Genomic DNA, 22254 nt, shown 5'->3' with positions numbered 1-22254 from the left:
AGTAGTGCCTGGATTGATGGGATTGCAAACGCTGAAAAGTACAGACAGGTTTTCATTCATAGTCCCTTTATTAATGCGGGGTCGCCACAGCGAAATGAACCGCCAACTTATCCATCATGTTTTTACGCAGCGGATGCCCTTCCAGCCGTAACCCATCTCTGGGAAACATCCACACACACACTCATACACTACGGACAATTTAGCCTAGCCAATTCACCTGTATGTCTTTGGACTGTGGAGGAAACATTTGTCATGTAATTCCTACTAGACAACACCTGGTTTGTAATAGTTTTTCAGAATGATAATGATCAAACACACTGCTAATGTAAAGAAATCATATTTGGAGAGGAAGCTGATGAATTAAAGACAGTCATTAAATGAAAAACAGAGTCCAGACCTGAATATTGTTTACAATATAGTCAATATTATAAGCAGTATGAGATTCACCTGCCCTTCTACAGCTCACTTTCTTCATGTGTTCAATGCTTTTTTTCTGTCATTTCATTTTATTACACATGACTTAATATGTAAACTAATTAGAATTGTTTTCTTTGTGAATATACAAATATTACATGGCAGAGTAGGATGAAAAATACTGGAGTTTCTGTCTTGCTTCTATCTGCATTTGTGCCAGAGCTGTTATCAATAGTGCCTGAATTGATGGGATTGCAAACGCTGAAAAGTACAGACAGGTTTTCATTTTTCATGTAATTCCTACTAGAAAACACCTGATTTGTGATAGTTTTTGAGCATGATAATGATTTCAAACACACTGCTAATGTAATGAACTCATATTTACAGATGAATTTGATAAAATAAAGACAAAATAAAAAGGCCTGCACAGAATTCAGACCTGAATATTATATACTGGACAGTATGCATAGGCATTATTATAGACAGTATGAGATTCACCTGGAGAGAAAAAAAGAGAGATAACATGCTATATCTAAGGAAGAACTCATAGAAATGCTGAAAGATGATTGATATTACTTAGCCCATAACTTTAAGCAAGCAAAAAAAAAAAGTTCAAGAAGTTATGTGGAGCTAAAGAGGTCATGTTAAAAACAGACTTTTGATGCTAGTCTTCTTGTTCTGGGTATTGTGTACATTTCCCATATGCTTTGTTTGTATAGTAAAGGTATAGCTCACACAAAAGTAATGACTCTGCACTTGCTCCATACCATTTAGATATAGATTTGTACAAATGTCAAAGCTGCTGGTGACCTAAGACTTTTGCACAGTACTGTATATATATATATAAAAAAACACTTTCCGTAAAGCAATATTTTTGGTCACAACACTCTCTCCTACTGACTAAATGCTTCTTTTGTCATTTAATAGCATCAGGTTCAGCACAACCTGTTAATAGTCCCCAAGCAAGCAGAGATCAGATAATAGATAACAGATCTGATAATATATTAAGTCTAGCAAATACCTCATATAAGACTAGATTAGATTTTGGCCTCTTCTACTCGTGACCTTAATTGAAGTCAGATGCAGTGTGCGATAACATGGTGAAAGGCCACATGGGAGACAGTTCATCATCTCTCCTCCCATTCCTTCATCTTTAAGAACCTAATTTAATGAAATCGTCATGCTTTCTGAGTTTTATTCTCCAGCTCAATGATTTCTCACACTCCCCCTTAACCTCCTTCTCATTCCCACTCCTGACTGATAAAATAAATAAATAAATAAATAAAGTCTGATATAACCGAAACAACATAACATCAAGCAACCGGTTCAGTCCTACAGAACATTTTCACAATTGTTCCACCGATATCAGCGGCAGGCGCTTTAATCTCCAGCTGATAATTGCGAGAAGCAGTCGTCTGTCAAATCCCTCTCCTGCTTTTTAACAAAAGGAGTGAGTGTAGTGGAGCTTTGCAATTATTTTAATGGCGGTAATGGAGACCGTGAAATCAGCAGAGACAGTCCATTAAACAATCGCAGAGCAAAGCAATAGAAGTTTTTCAAAGATGGACTTTTACAGTGTGAAGAACAAAGCGATTTGAAGATGACTGAGGTGATATAATGGCTTCTACTTAGACTTTTGTGAATGATCTTTCCTACAGAGGTGTTAAATTTCTGCGCTCGATTGATTTTTCTGGGATCTACCTGGAATGGTGTTGTTGAGGAACAAGCATTCAGCATTTATAGATTTACTTTAGAAGTTTATTCAAGAGCAAACACAGACATTTGAGATGCTGAGAAAGTGTTGAAAGCGATGTCTTTTTTTGAGGTTTGGTTGTGAATTCTTCATAAGCACTTGTGGGGCCCTATCATACACCGGGCACAATGCGGCGCAAGACTGGACGAATTGTTGTTTGCTACTTTCAGCTTGACGCAATAGTTGTTTTGACGTTTGCACCACGCTGTTTAAATGCATTTGCGCTCATGTGTGCGTTCATAGGCGTTCTGGTCCAAAAAAGGAGGCGTGTTTTGGCGCATTGGTGGCGTGTTGCTATTTTGAGGAACTATTATAGACTGCGCAATAGACCAGATCAAAGCAGGTCTAAAGTCCAGCGCAGAGTGCGTTAGTTGTGCGACTCGCTTAAACATTGCGTAATACACCCAGGATGTACAGCAATATGCAAATATCTTTACATATGAAAAAGAATTAAAGGATTAAAATATTACAAAAATTATTATTTTCTAGCCTACATAAATATAAAAACCACAGCCTCCATGCCTTCTTCATCTCGAGGGGCTTTTTTAGTTTATTTATGACAATTTGCTTTTGTATAATGTTATTATTATTATTATTATTAGTATTTATTATATGCATTTTTATATTTGGTTTATTAAAAACAAGCTTAGATTTGCCCACCTGTAAGGTTTTAGAACCAAATGGGGCATAGCATGTGTATTTGGAAATAACTTATTTTTTTTTAAACACACTTCATTATCATTGTTCATTTATTAGTTTGGAAATTAGAAATGAACTTAGAAATAGTTTTGAAACAGATTTTTGCACTTAACAAACATAATTAATTATGCATAGGCTAATGGATGTCTGTCCGTACATCGCATTTTCCAATCCACGATAGTGAAAATAAAGAATGAGAAAGCCCATTCTCTCATTCTCGCACTGTAGATGCTCTGTTTAACTGTTTTCTCGCTAGTGAAGCATTCAGTTTTTCCACTCTTAAAAGGAATGGGAGATGAGACTCTGATTGGTTCACGGAGCAAAGTGGATTTTTCCGTCCTTAAAATAGAAAAAGTGGATTCGGACACACCCTTAATGCTTTTGCGCCCTGCCCTTTAGACTTTGCGCCTGGATCGTCAAAAGAGCCTGTGATCTGAAGGTCATACATGGAAAATAAATTAAACCATCTGAAGTAAACGACAAATACACTGATGGCAGATAAAAAAAAAAAAAAAAACGTCCTTAACACCAGATAGTCTTATGTGGGCTGGAGAAAGAGGGAAACAACCTTTTTCACTATGCAGACTAAGCAGATAGATTGTCAAGTTATGTTAGGGCCCCAGTATTCATCAAACAAAATCAAAGAAGGAAATGAAATGATATACCCTATTTGCTTTATGTGACAGGCATCCTAGCCAATAGTGAGATTGCATTTTTATTCTATAACGCAATGGGTAATGGGCACCATAATAAAACGAGAGAGTGTGGTCATGTCACTTATTTGAATCACAGATGACCGAGTTTAGACATAGAGACTTTGGTTTAGAATAAATTGGCCCAGACACATTTATTACCGCATTTGCTCTTAAACAGACTGATTGAGTAGTTTAGCTCTCTGTGTCTTTACAGCACAGTTTATGTAGATCTGTTGTAAACTCTTCATAAGCCGATGCTCATGTGGACACATTAAGGCTCAATCCCAATTCTATTTTTGTACCCCTACCCCTTCCCCTTAGCCCTTGTAACTGAAGATTAAAGGGAAGGGCTTAAAAATTTACACCTAAGAATTGGGACAGCAGTACATTACCTGCACACGTCATCATATGTCCTCGCAATCTCTTGCTTCATCTGAGTTCAGATGATGGCGACTACTGAGGTAATTCCAGTTGTGTTATTTTTTGGTATTTATCTTCAGGAAATCACTGAAGCCATGTGTTATGTTATCATAACGATCTAATTTTGCAATAAGATTGTAAGAGTATTGTGCATTTACACAGTTGCCATATTCATTAATGTAAAAACACCAAAAACAATATTAACATTAAAGCTGACACTAAAAAGCCTATTCCCAGCAACTAGACTTTACTGACAGGGTATTCTGGTGCCATTGAGTGTCAGAATGTTGTGGGACTGCTGTACAGAAGTTATTACTAGGGATTATAAATCGTGAATAGATTGCGAAATTTTGCGTTTTTTTATTTTTTTATTTTAGGGTTTTTTCTAAAAAGCATGATGGTAAAACACAAACGCGGCTATGAATATATTAAAACATCTGTTTGTTTGTTGTAAAAATTCATAATAATAAGGAAAAATACCAATTAGTGGATCTCCTTACTTCCGGCTGGTGTATTCTGGGAAATTTTTCCTACCCCTTGGTTTCGAGAGTGGTCGAGAATTTTAGACACCACAACCCCTTCACTGGCAAGCGCAAAACGAGGGGTAGGGGTATGGGGATGGGCTAAGTGGTAGAACTGGGATTGGGCCTAAGTATAAACCAAGGGCAAATAAGCCTGATTTCCTCCTTATTGACTTAGAGATCTGTGTTTTACTCAGGAATGTGAACAGAGAGAATGCGAGAGACTTGCAAACACAGAGAGCTGACACTACATTCATTCAATCATTTTCTTTTCGGATTTGTCCCTTTATTAATCAGGGGTCCTCACAGCGGAATTAACCACCAACTTATCCAGCATATGTTTAATGCAGCGGATGTCTTTCCAGCTGCAGCCCAGCACTGTGAAACATCCATATAATCTCATTTACAAACATAGGGCTCTATTAGGATGATCCATGCACAACGTAGGCAAATCTAAGCTTGTTTTTAATAAAACAAATGTAAATATTCATATATAAATAATACTGCTACTAATAATAACACAATACAAAAGCAAATTGTCATGAATAAACTGAAAAAGCCCCTGAGGTGAAGAAGGCATGAAAGTATGTTTTTTTTGTATTTATGTAGGCTAGAAAATAATATGTTTTTTAATATTTGAATCATTCATATTTATATCCTATATATATCCTTATTATATCATATATATATATACTTAATATTTTAATAATTTTTTATTTGTAAATATATTTGCGTATTGCTCTACATCTTGTGTGTATTAAGCAATGTGTAAGCGAGGCGCACAACTAACGCGCCCTGCGCTGGACAATAGACCGACTTTGTTCTGGTCTATTGAAAAATCTATTATAGTTTCTTAAAATAGTAACACGCCAGCAATGTGCCTCAAAACGTCTACTGTTTTAGACTAGATTTCCTATGGGCCCACATATGAGCGCAAATGCATTTGTTATTTAAACAGCTTGGTGCAAAACGTCAAAACGACTCTTGCGCCAAGCTAAAACTAGCAAACAACAGTTGCGTCGGGCCTTGCGCCACATTGTGCCGGGTGTATGATAGGGCCCATACACTACAGACAATTTAGCTTACCCAATTCACCTATAGAGGAATTATCAACCTACGTCACACATGATGTCACACGGGTTCCCGGTTGCAAAAAGAGACCAGTTGCAATTGCAAGCAATTAATTAACTAAGGCGGGAAACAGAACAAATAGCAGCTGGGTCAAATTAAACAAGACTGAAATGTGAAAATGTGCAAATGTGCAAATTATATTGTTTTACACAAACACGCATTTAAAATAAGATCCAATATTAGATTTGGTAAAAACATGCACTCCATATTAAGTGAAATATATGTAAATGGCACTTATAGGGCCTATGTATGCTTTACTAATATTATTAAGAAGTTTAACATTTTTTCTATTCTAAAACATATCACTTACAAAAGCTTACACGTATTCTAATATCATATAAATCATATAAATAAATAAATAAATAATGAGACTATTATAAAATGTAATGTAATATTCATTATTTATTAGAAATGAAAAAGCATACTTTAATAATACTATTAATAGTATTAATGATAAAGATGATGATGATGATGATGATAATAAAAAAATAAATAAATATTATTATTATTTTTTTATATTAAGTAGATATTGTTTATTTTTTGTCTACTTTTGTTAAGTTTTTTTTTTAAGTTTTTAAGTGCTTTTATAATTTGACATGCAAACTACAGCAGAAAGTTCTAACCAACAAGCCCATGTCATATACAGTACAGATACTTAATAAATAACCCACTATAAACTAAGAGAATTTACGTATGCTTTTTGTTTTCACAAACTTTGGAGATGTAACATAAATTTTGCTTTTAAATAATAGGTCACCAACTATGTTTCTAACTACAGCTCCAGAGTGCTCAAGTTAGTGCTAGTAAACGCAGTTAACTAATGTTTGTTGGAGCGACAGATTTGGGAATTGGCAAATCAACAAACTATGTTTGTAATGACAGAACTTTTGGGTTTTGGGAAACGCACCTCAATTTGGGTTGGATTGGTTTGGTTGGTTGGTTGGTTTCCAAATTTACATCAGTTGACAGAACAACGCACAATAAGGGGAAGTGAAGTAACGATTTCTCAATGATTCCCCCACTGGACCTGTTACAATCAGTATTGGTTTCTATGTTTTGAATCTTTTGTTTTTATCTCCTTGTTTTCCTTGTGTTTTTGTTTTGTTTATTGCTTCTTATTGTTGCGATAGTTACAGATTACCTTGCACACCTGTTACTAGTTTAATTCTCCTCTGCTTAAGTATCTGTTGTTTTCAGTAAGCAAAATGTACAAAATGTACAAAATGAGGTCATACAAAATCATACAAATTGACCAACAGTTTGCCAAAATGTAAAATGCTCACATGTTGTGTGTGAATTTAATTTTTGGCTTTGGGTACCATTATGTGCAAGTTAATTACCATCTGAAAGCAACTAAACTGTTTTCCACCATGTAAACTATATTTAATGATGATTGATTTGTGATAATCAGTTGATCTATCTTGATAACCATTTTTAAATGTATAGACATTGTGTTTGCAGTTATATTGTGGCTTCAGTTTTAGATATTATATGTCCAACTTACCATAACATCATGCATGCTGTTTATTTTTGTGAGATTTTAAGTGTTGCACATGCTTAAAGAATGTAAACTGAGGTTTATTGCATAGGGTGAATGTTATGACTAATGAAACAGATACTTGCCAGCCAGTGAGAATATCTGGGCAGACAACATTGAGAATCAACCGAGGAGATGACACAGACACATGGTTTTATTATGCTCTCTTCATATCTCTGCTCTCTTTAATGGCCTCCAGAAGTTGTCAAAACCTCTCCTTCTATATTCAACCTGATGTGTCAATAGTAACTTTTTGTAAATGAATCTCACTGCGAAAAATTGCTAGACATAGTAACAGTCTTTTCAGAAACATTATAGACTGATGGAATTTCCTCTCTACTTATTTTAAGGTGGTCTTTTAAAGTAAAATTTTGAAGTTATGATGTCTGCAAATGACTTTAACTGTAATAATATACATGGTCAAAGTGGCCAATTCAATGCAGGGCTCCAAACTTTGACTAAAGTTGTCATAAATGTAATAAAAATAGGAATGTTAGTCAAAAAAGTTTCTATGTTAAAACTCTGTCACCATATTTGACGGGAAAAGAAAAATATATTTGCACTGGTTGTTTGCTTACCATCTAATCTGGTCATATGTTTTATGTGGCCTGATTATGTGATTAACAATAATAATTTCACCTGTGAGTGGTCATAATGTTTTGGCTCATCAGTTTATATCGTCAGCCTGTTTTCTACTTGCTCTCCATATTGTTTGCTGTACTATTGCAATGATTTTGGGATCTTTGCTACAGTTTCAGGTTATGAAAATGACTCTGTAATTAATGCAAATCTATTGTTATGTAAGGTTTTCACCATAAGGTTGTCAACAAGAAACAAGTATTTAAACTGTGTAGGGATGACATTGTTTACCACCTGACCTTAATAGTTTGACAATGTACAACCCTAATGTAGAAGTTATCAGAGCCTCTCCTTCAGTTTAAATGCGTCACTGTCACTTTCTGAGAATGAATCTCATCTGAGATTAAAAAACTGGCAGATCTTCAGCAACGTTTTTTAGCCATTTCATTTGACAGACCATTTTGATACTTTGACAGACAGATACTTTGAAATCTGCAAAGAATTATTTGGCATGAAGTCTTAACATTTAGTGCACACTCTGTGTGGTGCAGACTGATATTCCGTTCTTTTCTGTCATAAAGTTGCTTCTTTGAATATCTGTTGAAGTAAATCTTCAGAAGAGGGTCACTTTAGTTACCCACTGTAACCTCCTGCCTCTCATCCTCTGCCGTTCGAATCCAAAGGCCATTTCATACCCGACAAATGAATTATCCTCATAAAAAGTGATGGCATCGTACCTAATATGCCATGGTCAGGCTTGTCTGAATAAGCAGCCAGGCATATTAAATCATTCTTACTCAGATATTAGGCAAATTCTATCAGAGAAACACTTAAAACACCAGGACGAAGTGCAATATTCGTTATAAAGGTCTGAAACATTCAGCTATTTATGCTCTATTTGTTCTTCTCTTTTGTTTATGTGCAATTCATACAGCAAACATTAGGGGGATATCAAATCCTGTTCTACTTTGCTTCAGTTTCATGGTTGTCACCCTGAATCTGTTAATTTTTTTCTGCCCAATTGAACTCAGTGACTCATTTGTCTTTTAAAAAGTACAGCTGTGCAGTCTCGAATCAAACTAACTCTGGCTCATTGAAAATAAGTGATTGAGCCCCGTTTCTGCAATACCTGAACCATATCTATCCAAGTGTGTTTCACTGCATTCCACAAGAGGCACTGTAATCTCAATCTTTAATTATAAAAAAAAGGCTGCTAAAACCTGCTAAATATTTTCTGTTGCTTGTTACGTGTTTTGTGACAATTTTAAAGCAAAATGTTCTGTATTTGCTGTTAAATTGCAATTGTAATTCTTTTAATTCTCTTCAATATCCAGTATTCAGTAGCTGATATATATATATATATATATATATATATATATATATATATATATATATATATATATATATATATATATATATATATATATATAATTATAATTTGTGTGTTGGTGTATTGTCTTTAGTGTTCATTTAACCATTGTTCATTTAAAACTGGAATTAATTTTATTTAGCATTTCATTTTTAAGTTTTGTATAAATGTAGGCAGAGTCACATGTTTCAAATGTAGTTTCATCTTTTTACTACAGGGTAGAAACATCTTTGACTGTGTGAAATCGTAAATCTTAGAACCTAAAAAGAGAATGTCCTTGAACAGCAGTTTAATCTATGTTAAAAGATGTATCACACACTCTGGACTGCAGCTCTCATCGTGGCCTTGATCAGCCTTCAAGTGGAATTTTCATCAGATTAAAGTTAATTACATTTCTGATCCTTAGATGGACACTCTATAAATATATTGAGAAAAGCAAATGTATCATTACTATTAAAAAGTCTGGGTAGGGGGAAAAGCTCAATATAAAGAAATCATGTTATGCAAATAAATAAATAATAAATAAATTATATATATATATCTTCTTAGAAAGAGACTCTGAGCTGGCAATCATCTAGTAAAGAGATTCTGGTCTGGTGACCATCTTGGTATTAGACTCTAATGGGTGACCATCGTGGAAAGAGACTGTAGTAATAACTGAAGCACTGCATACAAAAGAGAACAGAACAATGTAATTTACTTGTAGTACTTGTATTTTACGTTCTTTTTTATTCAAAAATACTGTAATTGTAGTTGAACAGTTTTTACAATGTTTTTGGGTGCTGAGATATGGTAATCATCATTTTTTTTCTGACATTTAATTTATTTGGTAGACCAGGACTGGCCTGTAGTCATCTAACCAATCAGAACACAGCAAGCTTATATAAAGAGGGGGGAAAGAAAGACTGGATCAACCAACCGTTTCAGACACTACAAGTATAGAACTGATCGTTAATGGATATTATGAATTTAACCCTGAATGGTCATAAACTTTTAAAACAAAACTGAAAACTTTTAGAACAGCACAAATGGCAATTTTAACCTCCCCTTTTATTAGTCTACATTGGAGGCAGAGATGCTGTCCTTATTTATTACCTCCATTATCCATATAATACTTTTTTTTACATCATATCATAAAACTTCTGTGTATATCTGTGTATCTTTACAATACACAGAGCTTAAGATGGCATACCTCAAAGGTGTCTTTCAGTGAATAGTTTTAATGTTATTTGAAGCTGCGAGTGGTTTTAACAGAAATGAATGTGAGAGGAGGATATGGATGAACACAAGTCTGGCTCTCAGTGCTTTTCCTCACAGGAGATGGAAACACTGAGAGAACATGAAAATGAATGGGTGATGGAATTGGGTTTGACACTGAAGACAAACAGGAATGTTTTTTGCCTAATAAAAAAATAACTGCTTACAGCAATTAATGAACGTCTAAAGCATTTATTTATTTATTGGTTAATTGATTGATTGATTGGTAAAATAAATAAGCATAGGAATCTAAGCCAATGTTATTAGTACATGTCTAAAAGTACCAGTTTATTTAGCCTCTTAGTATTTTGCAAAAGCACTATTCCCTTTCAAAGTGTATAATGGACCTCCTCTCTTACTAAAGGCCCATTTCACTAATGGCTCCTCATCGTCATTCTACCTTCAAATGCTTTTGTCCCAAATATATACCAAATAGCTTTCTTTTCCCCGAAGAACCCCTGATATTGGCCTGACTGCATTTCAAACCCACTGTTTTGATAAGACCGTGCCATGCATAGTAAAAAAAAAAGAACTAACAATAAAAGCCCTAGAGATGGGAACTGGCATTCCTCCTAAGCTTTGCATCATTGGGATGTAGCCCCAGATTAAGTTGAGAACAAACTATTTTCATTAGGCCTCTTTACAAGCTGCAGTCAGAACAGTTAAGTCTAGAAAGGTTGTTTTCTCAGTATGTCTGGATAGAAAAACAATGTTACGGCAGGATTGAGGCACAGACAGACAGACAGTGCCTTTATTTGTCTTCATCAGAGTAGACAGGGCAGACTATAAAAAAGCCTAGACAATCCCATGACTTTAAATGAAGGAGGGATCAAGAGTTGGGGTCACTTGGGCAACTAGCAACACCTTGGCACCACCAAACCAACCACCTAAAACATCACATGGGCTAAAACACTTAGAGAAACATGTAAAAACACCCAGAACACCTTTACAGCCCCACAAAATTAAATGTGTTGTATGTAAGTTTTTGACTTTGAAGCATAACGATACCATAATAAGTTTGCAGATATTTAAGAAACATGTTAAGTTAACATTGTTGTTTATCTGAAAAACAATGCTGAAGTCAGATATTCTACATTGAACATGTGAGTTACGTGCTGGAATGGCTGTCTTTGTTTAGGTTCTTTTAACCTGCTCAATGCCAGTTTAGCCAATTATATTTCAGCACTCTGGTTTGCCTTAGTGGAAAGCCACATATTTCATTCATTCAGTCAGGAAGGAAGGCTGTCAAAGTATGCGACTGTGACTGAAATGTAGCAGCCTCTGAAATGAGCTGCAGTTTCAGAGTTCCACATGAGGTGGTGATTAATTAGCAAATAATGTAAATATTATTAATGTTAACATTAGGTGAGCAGGTTAATTGTAACCCTGTGTCATAACAACATGCTACATGACGAGATTTACAATGATAGGCAATTTGGTTGTTTGCACCAGAAGAAACATGACAGTATTTTAAATACAGCTATTTAGAAGCACAGAATAGTGCACTTACTGCACTCCAATGAAATGGTAAGGTTTAAAATCTAATTAATACAGATTAAACCTCTTTAACAATTTTAAATGTGCATCACTGATATGTGTTGGTTTACACTGAATCACAGTATTAAAGTTCAATTTCAAATTTATTTATCAATTATTTTCAAGACCTGAGGTGAAGTATCTGCTGCTGCTTTCAGTATGCCTATACATGTCATGTAAAATGGCATTTAAACTCACATTAATAGCATTTAACTCTGAATAAAGCACATGCGGTGTACCCAAGGTAAACATTGTCAGTTTTTCTTGTTGTTCAGCCACTTCTAAAATATGAATTTCAGGTGTTTTTTAGAATAAAAAGTCTTTTTAATTTGGGAAACATTCCTTCTATCACATGCTGTTGCTTTTATTTAGAATATGATTCAATGTAGCCTTAAATCAACCTTTAGGCTTGATAGTCAGCCACACTCCTGTTGTTGTCAATCTGGCAACCTGTGCTTGTGTTTTGAACCAAGTGTGCAATACCAAGTTCAACCACTGGGTGTCAAACTTACATACCCCACCTTTACATTAGATCCTCATTAGCAGCCAGTCAGCAATGGTGGAAGCTGGGGGCACAACTTCTTTTATTTATATATAAATAAGAATTAAATCTTTCAGATTCTGACAAATTCGACACTTTGCTGAAAATATGTGAAATAGATTTTCTTGTGAGAGCTGGATTAAACCGCTTAATTCCCTAAACGCCACATGAACCCTAAACGGCATCTGCTGCAAGCGCATAGCAACAAGTAAAAACAAGCTAAAACTCATTCAAAACTTTTTATTTTTAATCTGAGATCTTTACGCAACCCATTCTAAGACGGTGGACGAGTCAACTTGTCTGGAAAGATAAATGTGACATCTAAATAGTAACCACAAATTGTTGTAACTTGCTAATAAAATAACCCTAAACCCTTGTCCAATCACTTTTTTTTTTTTTTTTTGAAAAACCAAGTTTCATATTTTCTTTTAGTTATATTTATTTATTTATTTATTAGAAAGTCTGATAAAGTTTCTGCCTTTAAATCTGCCAGTCCTGTTCTCCTGAGCACAGAAGATTCCAGCAGTGGCACCTCATATTGAAAGCCTTGCTGTCCCGAAGCTTGCTGTGCTTTGAGAACATCTAGTCTCTGATCGACATGGTTTGAACAGGCCCAGATGGACAGAGTGATTGTTCAATATGTGGTTGAATTGCCCACATCCTACAGTGTGTGAGTGAGTCTTCTCACACACAGATACCTTATGAAGAGAGCTGGAGATCAGATTGAGGAGGTATTGGGTTTCTTTGCTCTTAGTGATAGTAAGTCACCTCAGAGAATTACAAAAAGTGATGTGTACAACTTGTCCAGGACCACTGATGAAAGAAGTACACAAATCAAGCATTGTTTAAAGTGCAGCTTCCTTAATAAAATGGTACTTAGGTCAGAGTAATCTGTTTAAATTTTGCTTGAGTAAAGGTGCAAAAGTAATCGAGTTACATTCACTTGAGTATTGAAATTACAAATTATTGTCTGATTATTTCAGTGTTTCTCAACCTACCCAGTTGAGTATGTTAATTGTTAACTGTATACTTAATCTAATCCATCGTTTGTGAATTATTAACTGGAGACTCACTGTTACCATTTCATCTGAATCAGAGGGTTTTAATTAAAGACAGGCTCTTTTTGGATCTTTTTTGATGCCAGTGCCGTGTGACCCACTGGAGCCATGTGATCCTTCAGTACATCCTGAACCAAAGCCTCTTGAACCACGAGGGTTAAATGAACTACCAGTGTCTCTTGAACCCAAGGTTCCTGACCCACTGTGGGTGTAAGACCCACCGGTATCAGCTGAATGTAAGCCTCTAGACCAACTGCAGCTCCATGCTTCACGCCCTTTGCAGCCCTATGCTCCAGGACCTCCGCAGCCCCATGCTCCAGGTCCTCCTTAACTACACACTCCAGGGCCCTCCGTAGCTCTACGCTTTAGGCCCTCCGCAGCCCCATGCTCCAGGCCCTTCGCAGTACTATGCTCCAGGCCCTCCGCAGTACCATGCTCCAGGCCCTCTGCAGTACCATGCTCCAGGCCCTTCGCAGCCCCGTGCTCCAGTCCCTCCGTAGCTCCACGCTCTAGGCCTTCTGCAGCTCCACGCTCTAGGTCCTCCGCAACTCCACGCTCCAGGCCTTCCACAGCCCCATGCTCCAGGCCCGCTGCAGTCCCATTCTCCAGGTCCTCCGCAACTCCACGGTCCAGGCCCTCCACAGCCCCATGCTCAAGGCCCTCTGCAGCCCAGTGCTCCAGGCCCTCTGCAGCTCCACACTCCAAGTCTTCTGCAGCTTTGTCACGATCACCAGATATCTAAACTGGAAAACATGCACAATCTGTAACAGACTACAAATCCAGCATTCATGGACTACAACTCCATACATGCACTCCGCTCACACACGTTCCTGATCCTGACTGACTACATACACACCACCAGAGGATTGTCAAGGACTGATTACACTATTTAAGGAGCACAAACACTCACTCTAGTCACTGAGTCTTGTTATCTGATAAGTGACATTACAACACGTTTCCTTTGTCTTACTTTGCCGTGTTTTGACGCCTTTTTTTCATTTATTTTCAGCCTTTTTTGCCCTTATTAGATAGAACAGTATTTTGACAAACACTAAAAACACTATTAGGACACAAATATTTCACAAAACAGTGAAAATTGGTTGTTTTTACGTTATTTCGAGCAAATTTGTTCTTTTGGATTGAAACAAATTTTTGAAGCTGTGTCTTGGTGATTAGATCCTTGTGTGTATTTCAGCATGGAGATGGTCTGTGCAACTTGATGCGTTTAAGTTTGCAGCATTAATTCATGAGAAAGACTTGGTTCAAATCAATCAGCGCACTCTATTGTATATGAGGGGCAACTTTATTAATATGCATGATAGCTTTTAAGACTGTTTTTACCTATCACAGTGTTCAAACGGCAGAGAGACTCCACGACGTGTTGCCAAAACAAGTGGAAGAACAAGAATTGTTTGGAGATACGGGTCGACAGTGTTGTTTATAAATGTGCTGCAACAAAGGTTTTGTTTTAATTTTTCCACTATGCGAGCGCAGCTCGACTCACATGTGGACTACAGTGCACACAACGCGGGACAGAAATACGTTTGTAAGGAACATTTTTACCCAAGAGCTTTTTGCATCTGTAAATAGTGAAATCCGGATTTGCTGCTCGTCTTCTTTTAAAAAAGACGCGGTTTCTGTTTGTGTTGATTGTCCTGTCTCTACAGTTTTGGTAAGTAAGCGATTAGTGCACTGCAAAAAAAATGCTTTTCTTACATAGATTGTTTGTCTCGTTTCTAGTCCAAATATCTAAACATTCTTATTTTAAAAAGCATTTTCTAGGCAAGCACAATATATTGTCTTGTTTTCAGAAATAATATGCCAATATTAAGGGAGTTTTTTCTTAAAACAAGCTAAATAATCTGCAAATGGGGTAAGCAAAATAATCTTGTTTTTCCGTTTGGCATAAGATTATTTTGCTTACTCCATTGGCAGATTATTTAGCTTGTTTTAAGGAAAATCACTTAAGTTTGGCATATTATATCTTAAAACAAGACAGTATGTTTTGCTAGTCTAAAAAATTCTTCTTAATTTAAGAGTTTTTATATATTTAGACTAGAAACAAGACAAAAATCTAAGTAAGAAAAGCATTTTTTAAAGTGGGGTCTTTGTTTGTTTTGTTCAGAAGCAAGGTTTACTAAGTTTACTGTACGCTAATATCACTACAATATTATGGACTAAAAGATTCAATGTAAATGCTGCTCTCCGAGTGTAAACATGTAAACATCTTAATCAAACTATTACCGCCGTGTAGAATTTTCCCCGCTACCTACCAAGATTATCTAAGTTACAGAGAAATGCAGAGGGTTTTTTTTTCTCCCATTTGCCTTGTGGTTTTAAACATTCTAATAAAACTACACTCCTTGCATCCAATATCTCATTTGTGACAGAGGGCAGGCGGGAAATGTTCCTGAATGAAAGTGGAAGTGCCAAACTACAATTAAAGTCGACAAATTAATAATTTTGCAAATAATTTGATTACTGATGTCGATGTAAACATGATCACTCTCTTTCTCCCCTGCGTCTGTGTTTGTTTTGCCTCTGTGAAAATCAGCACATGTCCAAATTTTTATGCAAAACCTTCCCTCTTTCCCTCCCCTGACACTTCCACCTAAACGGAGCTGGACTCAACCATATTTTCTGACTTTTTTCAAACTAGAGGTGTGAAAACACTCTGCTGAGACAGGGGGGTTTCGTGGCCCTTTAAAATCAAATGAGTAGTAAGCCATTTAGGATACAGCCTCACTATCATTTGAATCAGTGAATCATTAACTGGAGACTCACTCTGAACAATCATTTGAATCAGTGGATTATTTACTGGAGAGTCACTCAGAATGAACTTGAGACTCGCGCTGATTGAATCATTGGAGTGAATAATGATTTATTAACCGGAGACTCACTCTGACCGGAAAATAATAATAATAATAATAAGAAGAAGAAGAAGAAGAAGAAGGACATCTGTTTGAAAGACAGTATACACAGATGGTATAAAAGTAAAAACACTCGATATTCAAACCTAACCAGGACACTTTTCATTCCAAAACCCATTTTAGGAATAAGATCTAAGTTACCTTGGCAAGCTTCACTTTTAACCTGTTTCAGTTTTTGGAGACCTCGACTTTGATTTGATGTCTGGAAGAGAGTAAAGTCACAATTAATAAAGGACGCATTACATGTCACATCCCATGAAAAGCTTGTTATTTTGTTTCCAATGGAGCTCATTAGTTTGGGGAAAGGAAATATTTGTTGTTGTATTTTTATTTTTTTTGTCACTGAAGGCACAAAGGCGTTCTGATGAGGCGGGGAGTGAACGTTTGCAGGCTAATTAGTGCACGGCTCTGTTGTGTGTTAGCAGCATGGCGACTTTCCCCGTTAATGAGCCGCTCGCGCTGATGTCACCTTGTGATTCTAACTTTATGTGGTTCTTTGGGTATTTATAAGTTTTACTTTTATATAGGTAAAATCTGCTTTCTAAATTATTGCTAGCATGTTGGTTAAAAATACTTAGAACTGTTTAGCATTGAGCTGAATTCTGATCAGAACACTTTAATTAATTTTTTTTTTCAATTCACCCTTATTTGTATAGCGCTTTTACAACGTAGGTTGTGACAAAGCAGCTTCACATAAAAGATCATTGTAAATTAAAACAGTGTAGTTTAGTTTTCAGAGTTTCAGTTCAGTTCAGTTTATCTCAGTTCAGTGTGGTTTAATAATCACTACTGAGAGTCCAAACACTGAAGAGGAAATCCATCGATTTACGGCTCTACAGATCCCGAAATTATGCAAGCCAGTGGCGACAGCGGTGAGGAAAAAACTTCACCAATTAGCGAAAGTGAAGCATTAAAAATTCTCGAGAGAAACCAGGCTCAGTTGAGCACGACTATTTTTTCTCTGGCCATATTTCTTGTGCTGAGCTGCAGTTTAGGCACCGGAGGCTGGAAGCTGGACCTCAGCAAAGACTCGTCTGTCCCTGAAGCGTCACTGTAATCAGTCTTATGCTCTCCACTCCTCCATGACCACCACAGCATCTGCTCAGGATACGGCCTGGCCCAGCATATGGAAACCTTGGGATCATCTTGTCGCTGGTCTTGGATCAAATCAGTGGCACTGCATAGTCTAAGGGCCTCTGGATGAGTATCCCCTGAAGGAAATAGAGAACAAAAAGAATAATTAGCGTAGATGCTGTTCATAGTGTATATAAACAAGATGCAGAAACCTGCGTGGAGCACATTCATGTATCATACCGCTTAAAAGATAGGTCTTTAATCTAGTTTTGAATTAGTAGAGTGTGTCTGAGCCTCGGACATTATCAGGAAGGCTATTCCAGAGTTTAGGAGCCATAAATAAGAAGGCTCGACCTCCTTTACTCGACTATTCTAGGTACTACCAAAAGCCTTTAGTTTTGAGATCTTAAAGAGCGGGTGGGATTGTAATGAGACAGAAGCTTGGTTAAATAAACAGGAGCTAGATTATATAAAGTTTTATAGGTAAGACGCTATATTTTAAATTCAATACGAAACTTAACAGACAGCCAGTGTAAGGAGGATACAATTGGGGTGCTATGATCATATTTTTTAGACCTGGTAAGAACCTGAAAAGCATTTTCTACTAGCTGAAGTTTGTTAATAGAGAATGCTGGGCAGCCAGAAAACAGAGCATTACAGTAATCCAACCTAAAAATCATAAAATCATGGACTAGCTTTTCTGCATCTGAGAGGGATAGCATACTATGCAATTTACTGATTTTTAAATTACTGAAGGCAGTTTTTGTCACATGGGATATATGATTTTCAAAAGTTAAATTGCTGTCTAATATGACACCCAGATCTTTTATAGCAGAGCTAACGCTAACTTTGTATCCCTCTAATTGTAGGTTGAGTTGTGAGATCTGCTGTGTACAGGATTTAGGCCCAATAAGTAATGATTCTGTTTTGTCTGAGTTTATGAGAAGAAAATTATTGGTCATAGCCACATGCTAATTGAGACCAGAAACAGGATAGCAAAGTCCCAATTCATGTATGTTAATAAAAAGCTATTCATAAGAAAAGCATGTTAACAATATGCTATTTCATTTAACAACTGAACAAGCATGACAATTCAATTTGCACAAGCTAATTCAAACTAAACAAATGTTAACAAGTAATTTATGCTAAATATGTAGTGATCAAAACTTGTTAATTCATAGGCCTTTTAGCAAAATACTAATACTATTGCTAATTCATGCTTTTAATGGAATGTATTGATTTATGTTGGAATAATGCAAGCGACATCCTAAATTGTGTAAAAACATTTTAGAAATGTGCTAATTCATGCTAGTAACATGATAGCAACATGCTAATTCATACTAAAACATGGTAGTAACATGTTAATTCATGCTAGAAACATGCAAATTTAGCTTTGCCGTCAAACTCACCTATATAATGCTAAAAGCTATTTTTTATTTTGTCAAATTGTTCTGTGTTTTAAATGGAAATGTAAGCTAAGAGTATTTCAATTCAATTCAGATTTATTTGTATAGCACTTTTACAATGTAGATTGTGTCCAAGCAGCTTCACGTAAATGGTCATAGTAACTGGATTAGGGTAGTTTAGTTTTTAGTTTTTAAGTTCAGTTCAGTTTAGCTCAGTTCAGTGTGGTTTAAAATCATTACTGAGAGTCCAAACACTGAAGAGCAAATCCATCGATGACTGTGTGACAGTATGATGACTTACTTCTAGAACAGCCTTTATTATGGTATATTTTGCCTTTCACTTAAATGGGCAAAAGCTAGATATTGTAGCATGGTTTGTTGACATCACCAGAAAAGTAAAAGTTGGTCATTTAATTAAATTTAGTTTAATTAAAATACTGCTAACTTATCCAGCATATGTTTTTACACACCGGCTTTATTTTATTTTATTTTATTTTATTTTATTTTATTTTATTTTATTTTATTTTATTTTATTTTATTTTATTTTATTTTATTTTAACACCATTTTCCATTTAGTAATTATTTTTATTATATTTTATTTTATTAAACAATTTTTAAATGTAAAGCATTTATTTTATTTTATCTTTTAAAAAGTATTTTTTTTATGTATATTAAGCATTTATTTTTGTTTATTGGGTATTTTTTTATCAACATTAACATCCTACAGAGCAAGTACTAATTAATAGTAATACTCTATAAAGTGTAAAGACGTGTATGTAGTCTTTTCAGTTGAAGCTATGTCAGAGACAAAGGCCACAGGGTCATCAATAACATCTGACTAGATTTTCTTCAGTCTGTCTAGACACATCTAGCATGTTGAACAGGTTTTCTCTTCCATCACCCAAGGCTGTAGGAGTAGAGTATAAACCGAGCGGCACACTGCAATTTATTCATCATCTCACACTTAATATAATGAACAGCTCTTCTTTTTCAGCGAGAAATGAAATGCATTTCACATTGAATAATTTAATCAGAACGTTGGAGGCCTCTTTTATGGATTCATAGTTTTAGTCGGAGAAACAGGATAAACAGTCACGGCACATTATTCAGACTGCAAAAGCAAAAAAAATAATTAAATAAAAAATACCAGCCAGTCAGTTTTACTAGTGAAACTCCTGAAATCCTGCTTTTACTGTCATTGAAGTTGTTTGTTTTATGGCTTTTTCTGCACAGCGCTGCATATTGGGAATTATTAGATAACTTCAGCCTTTCCAAAACGAGTAAACATAACATACCTTTGTGGATAAGAAATATGGAGGCTTTAATTGAATAAAAGCTCTAAAAGCATACCTTGAATTCAGCTTCCCTTATTATTTAGTTAATCCTATTCATCACGAGACAACTTATTTTGAAGCGAAAACTTCAGCAGTTCCTTGAATCTAAATGCTAAAATCTCAATAATTCATTCATTCATTCATTCATTCATTCATTCATTCATTCATTCATTCATTCATTCATTCATTTATTATTATTTGTGTTTTGCAAAAACTATTTATCATAATTAAGATGCACTTTTCTAAATAATTAAATTAAACAAATTTTAGTGGAATCAAGCTACAAATATATATTACACACAGTCCACTATCTATCTATCTATCTATCTATCTATCTATCTATCTATCTATCTATCTATCTATCTATCTATCTATCTATCTATCTATCTATCTATCTATCTATCTATCTATCTATCTATCTATCTATATATCTATCTATCTATCTATCTATCTATCTATCTATCTATCTATCTATCTATCTATCTATCTATCTATCTATCTATCTATCTATCTATCTATCTATCTATCTATCTATCTATCTATCTATCTATCATCTACCTACCTACCTACCCTCCCACCTACCCACCCACTTACCCATCCACCCACCCAATTACCCAGCCATCCATCCATCCATCCATCCATCCATCCATCCATCCATCCATCCATCCATCCATCCATCCATCCATCCATCCATCCATCCATCCATTTATCTATAATCTATACAAATAAATAATCTATAAATCTATAAAAAAGGGAAAATTTGTGCTGTTCACTTCTATGTGTGACGACAGTTGTCTATTAAAATAGATGTTTAACTTTACATTAGGATATATGCAGATAAAAAAACGCCTATTTTGAACTACTTCAGAACTATTTTTTTTTACAAATATCTGCAATCTATGAATTCAGAACCAAAAAAATCTGAAGATTGAAAATACGTGTATAAAATTCTGACTTAAAAACATTCAGTCTTAAATTTCAGATGTTTTATATTCAAGTTAAGAAATTTGCACAATTTAAATTCTGATTGTTTTGGCATATTATTAGCTCCATACTTGTTTCCACCACAGTCCAAAGACATGCGCTACAGGTGAATTGAATAAGTTAAACTGGCTGTAGTGTATGTGTGTGAATGCAAGCGTGTATGGGTTTCCCAGGGCTGGGTTCAGGCTGGAAGGCCATCTGCTGCATAAAATATATGCTAATAAGGTGGCAGTTCATTCCACTGTGGCGACCCCTGATAAAAGGGACTAAGCTGAAAAGAAAGATAATGAATAAATAGATGAATGAATATATCATATTACACATTTCCTATGATTTTTACTAAATAAAATAAAACGAAATGATAAATCTAATGTGGTTATAGTATTGTGAAAGTACTGTACAATTACAACGCATTTCCAAACATTAATTTATTTGAGTTGTGAGAAAATGCAGCACGTTTTCTTAATGTGTATGCATTGTGAGGATTTGCAACATGTGGTCTGTCAAACAGATAAAGATATATATTTTTTAATTTTCTGGCATTTTTTTGGTAATTGCATGTGTTTTCTTGAATTCCAGCATGTCAAGCTCTAGGCCACTGCACCATTATACAAGATCTACATTGCAAGTACAGATGCCAGCCAAATATGCTCTTGCCCAGTGAGTGTGAATGGTCATAAATGTGTTTTAAATTGTGTAGTGTTGATGGAGATATCAGACTTTCTTTTTTTTTTCTGAAACACAACAAAAAGTCACTCTTTACATGCTAAAACATTAGAAAGCAAATTAGTATAATATGGCACCTAGTCTACTAAAGCCACACAGTATCTTTTCATGAGGAGCAAGCTGGGATTTTAAGCTTCTCAAACTGTGCTTTGAATCCTGTAAAAGATTTACAGTGAGAATGAGCTCCTATTTTTTTATTTTAACCACCTTCTGATATTCTTTGCACTGTATGTTAGCATAGATAGCAAAGTCTGCTCTGTTGTGATGCTCTACTGTCACTGCTAATGAGG

General features: G+C 35.5%; 1 protein-coding gene across 4 annotated transcripts in view; it reads left to right on the top strand.

Annotated features, from left to right (window-relative positions):
• The window catches only part of galt (galactose-1-phosphate uridylyltransferase), a 225731-nt gene that overhangs the window by 177637 nt on the left and 25840 nt on the right, over positions 1-22254 (top strand). The window contains exon 10 of one of the 4 annotated variants that reach the window (XM_087269756.1): positions 21818-21898. Coding sequence (XP_087125882.1) covers positions 21818-21898 — 81 coding nt within the window. 4 annotated transcript variants of the gene reach the window in all.

The sequence above is a fragment of the Danio rerio genome, chromosome 10 (assembly GCF_052040795.2).
Source record: "Danio rerio strain M-AB ecotype USA chromosome 10, GRCz13ab, whole genome shotgun sequence".
Lineage (NCBI taxonomy): Eukaryota > Metazoa > Chordata > Actinopteri > Cypriniformes > Danionidae > Danio > Danio rerio.
Note: the sequence above shows the minus strand (reverse complement) of the source record. Positions and strands in the feature narration are given on the sequence as shown.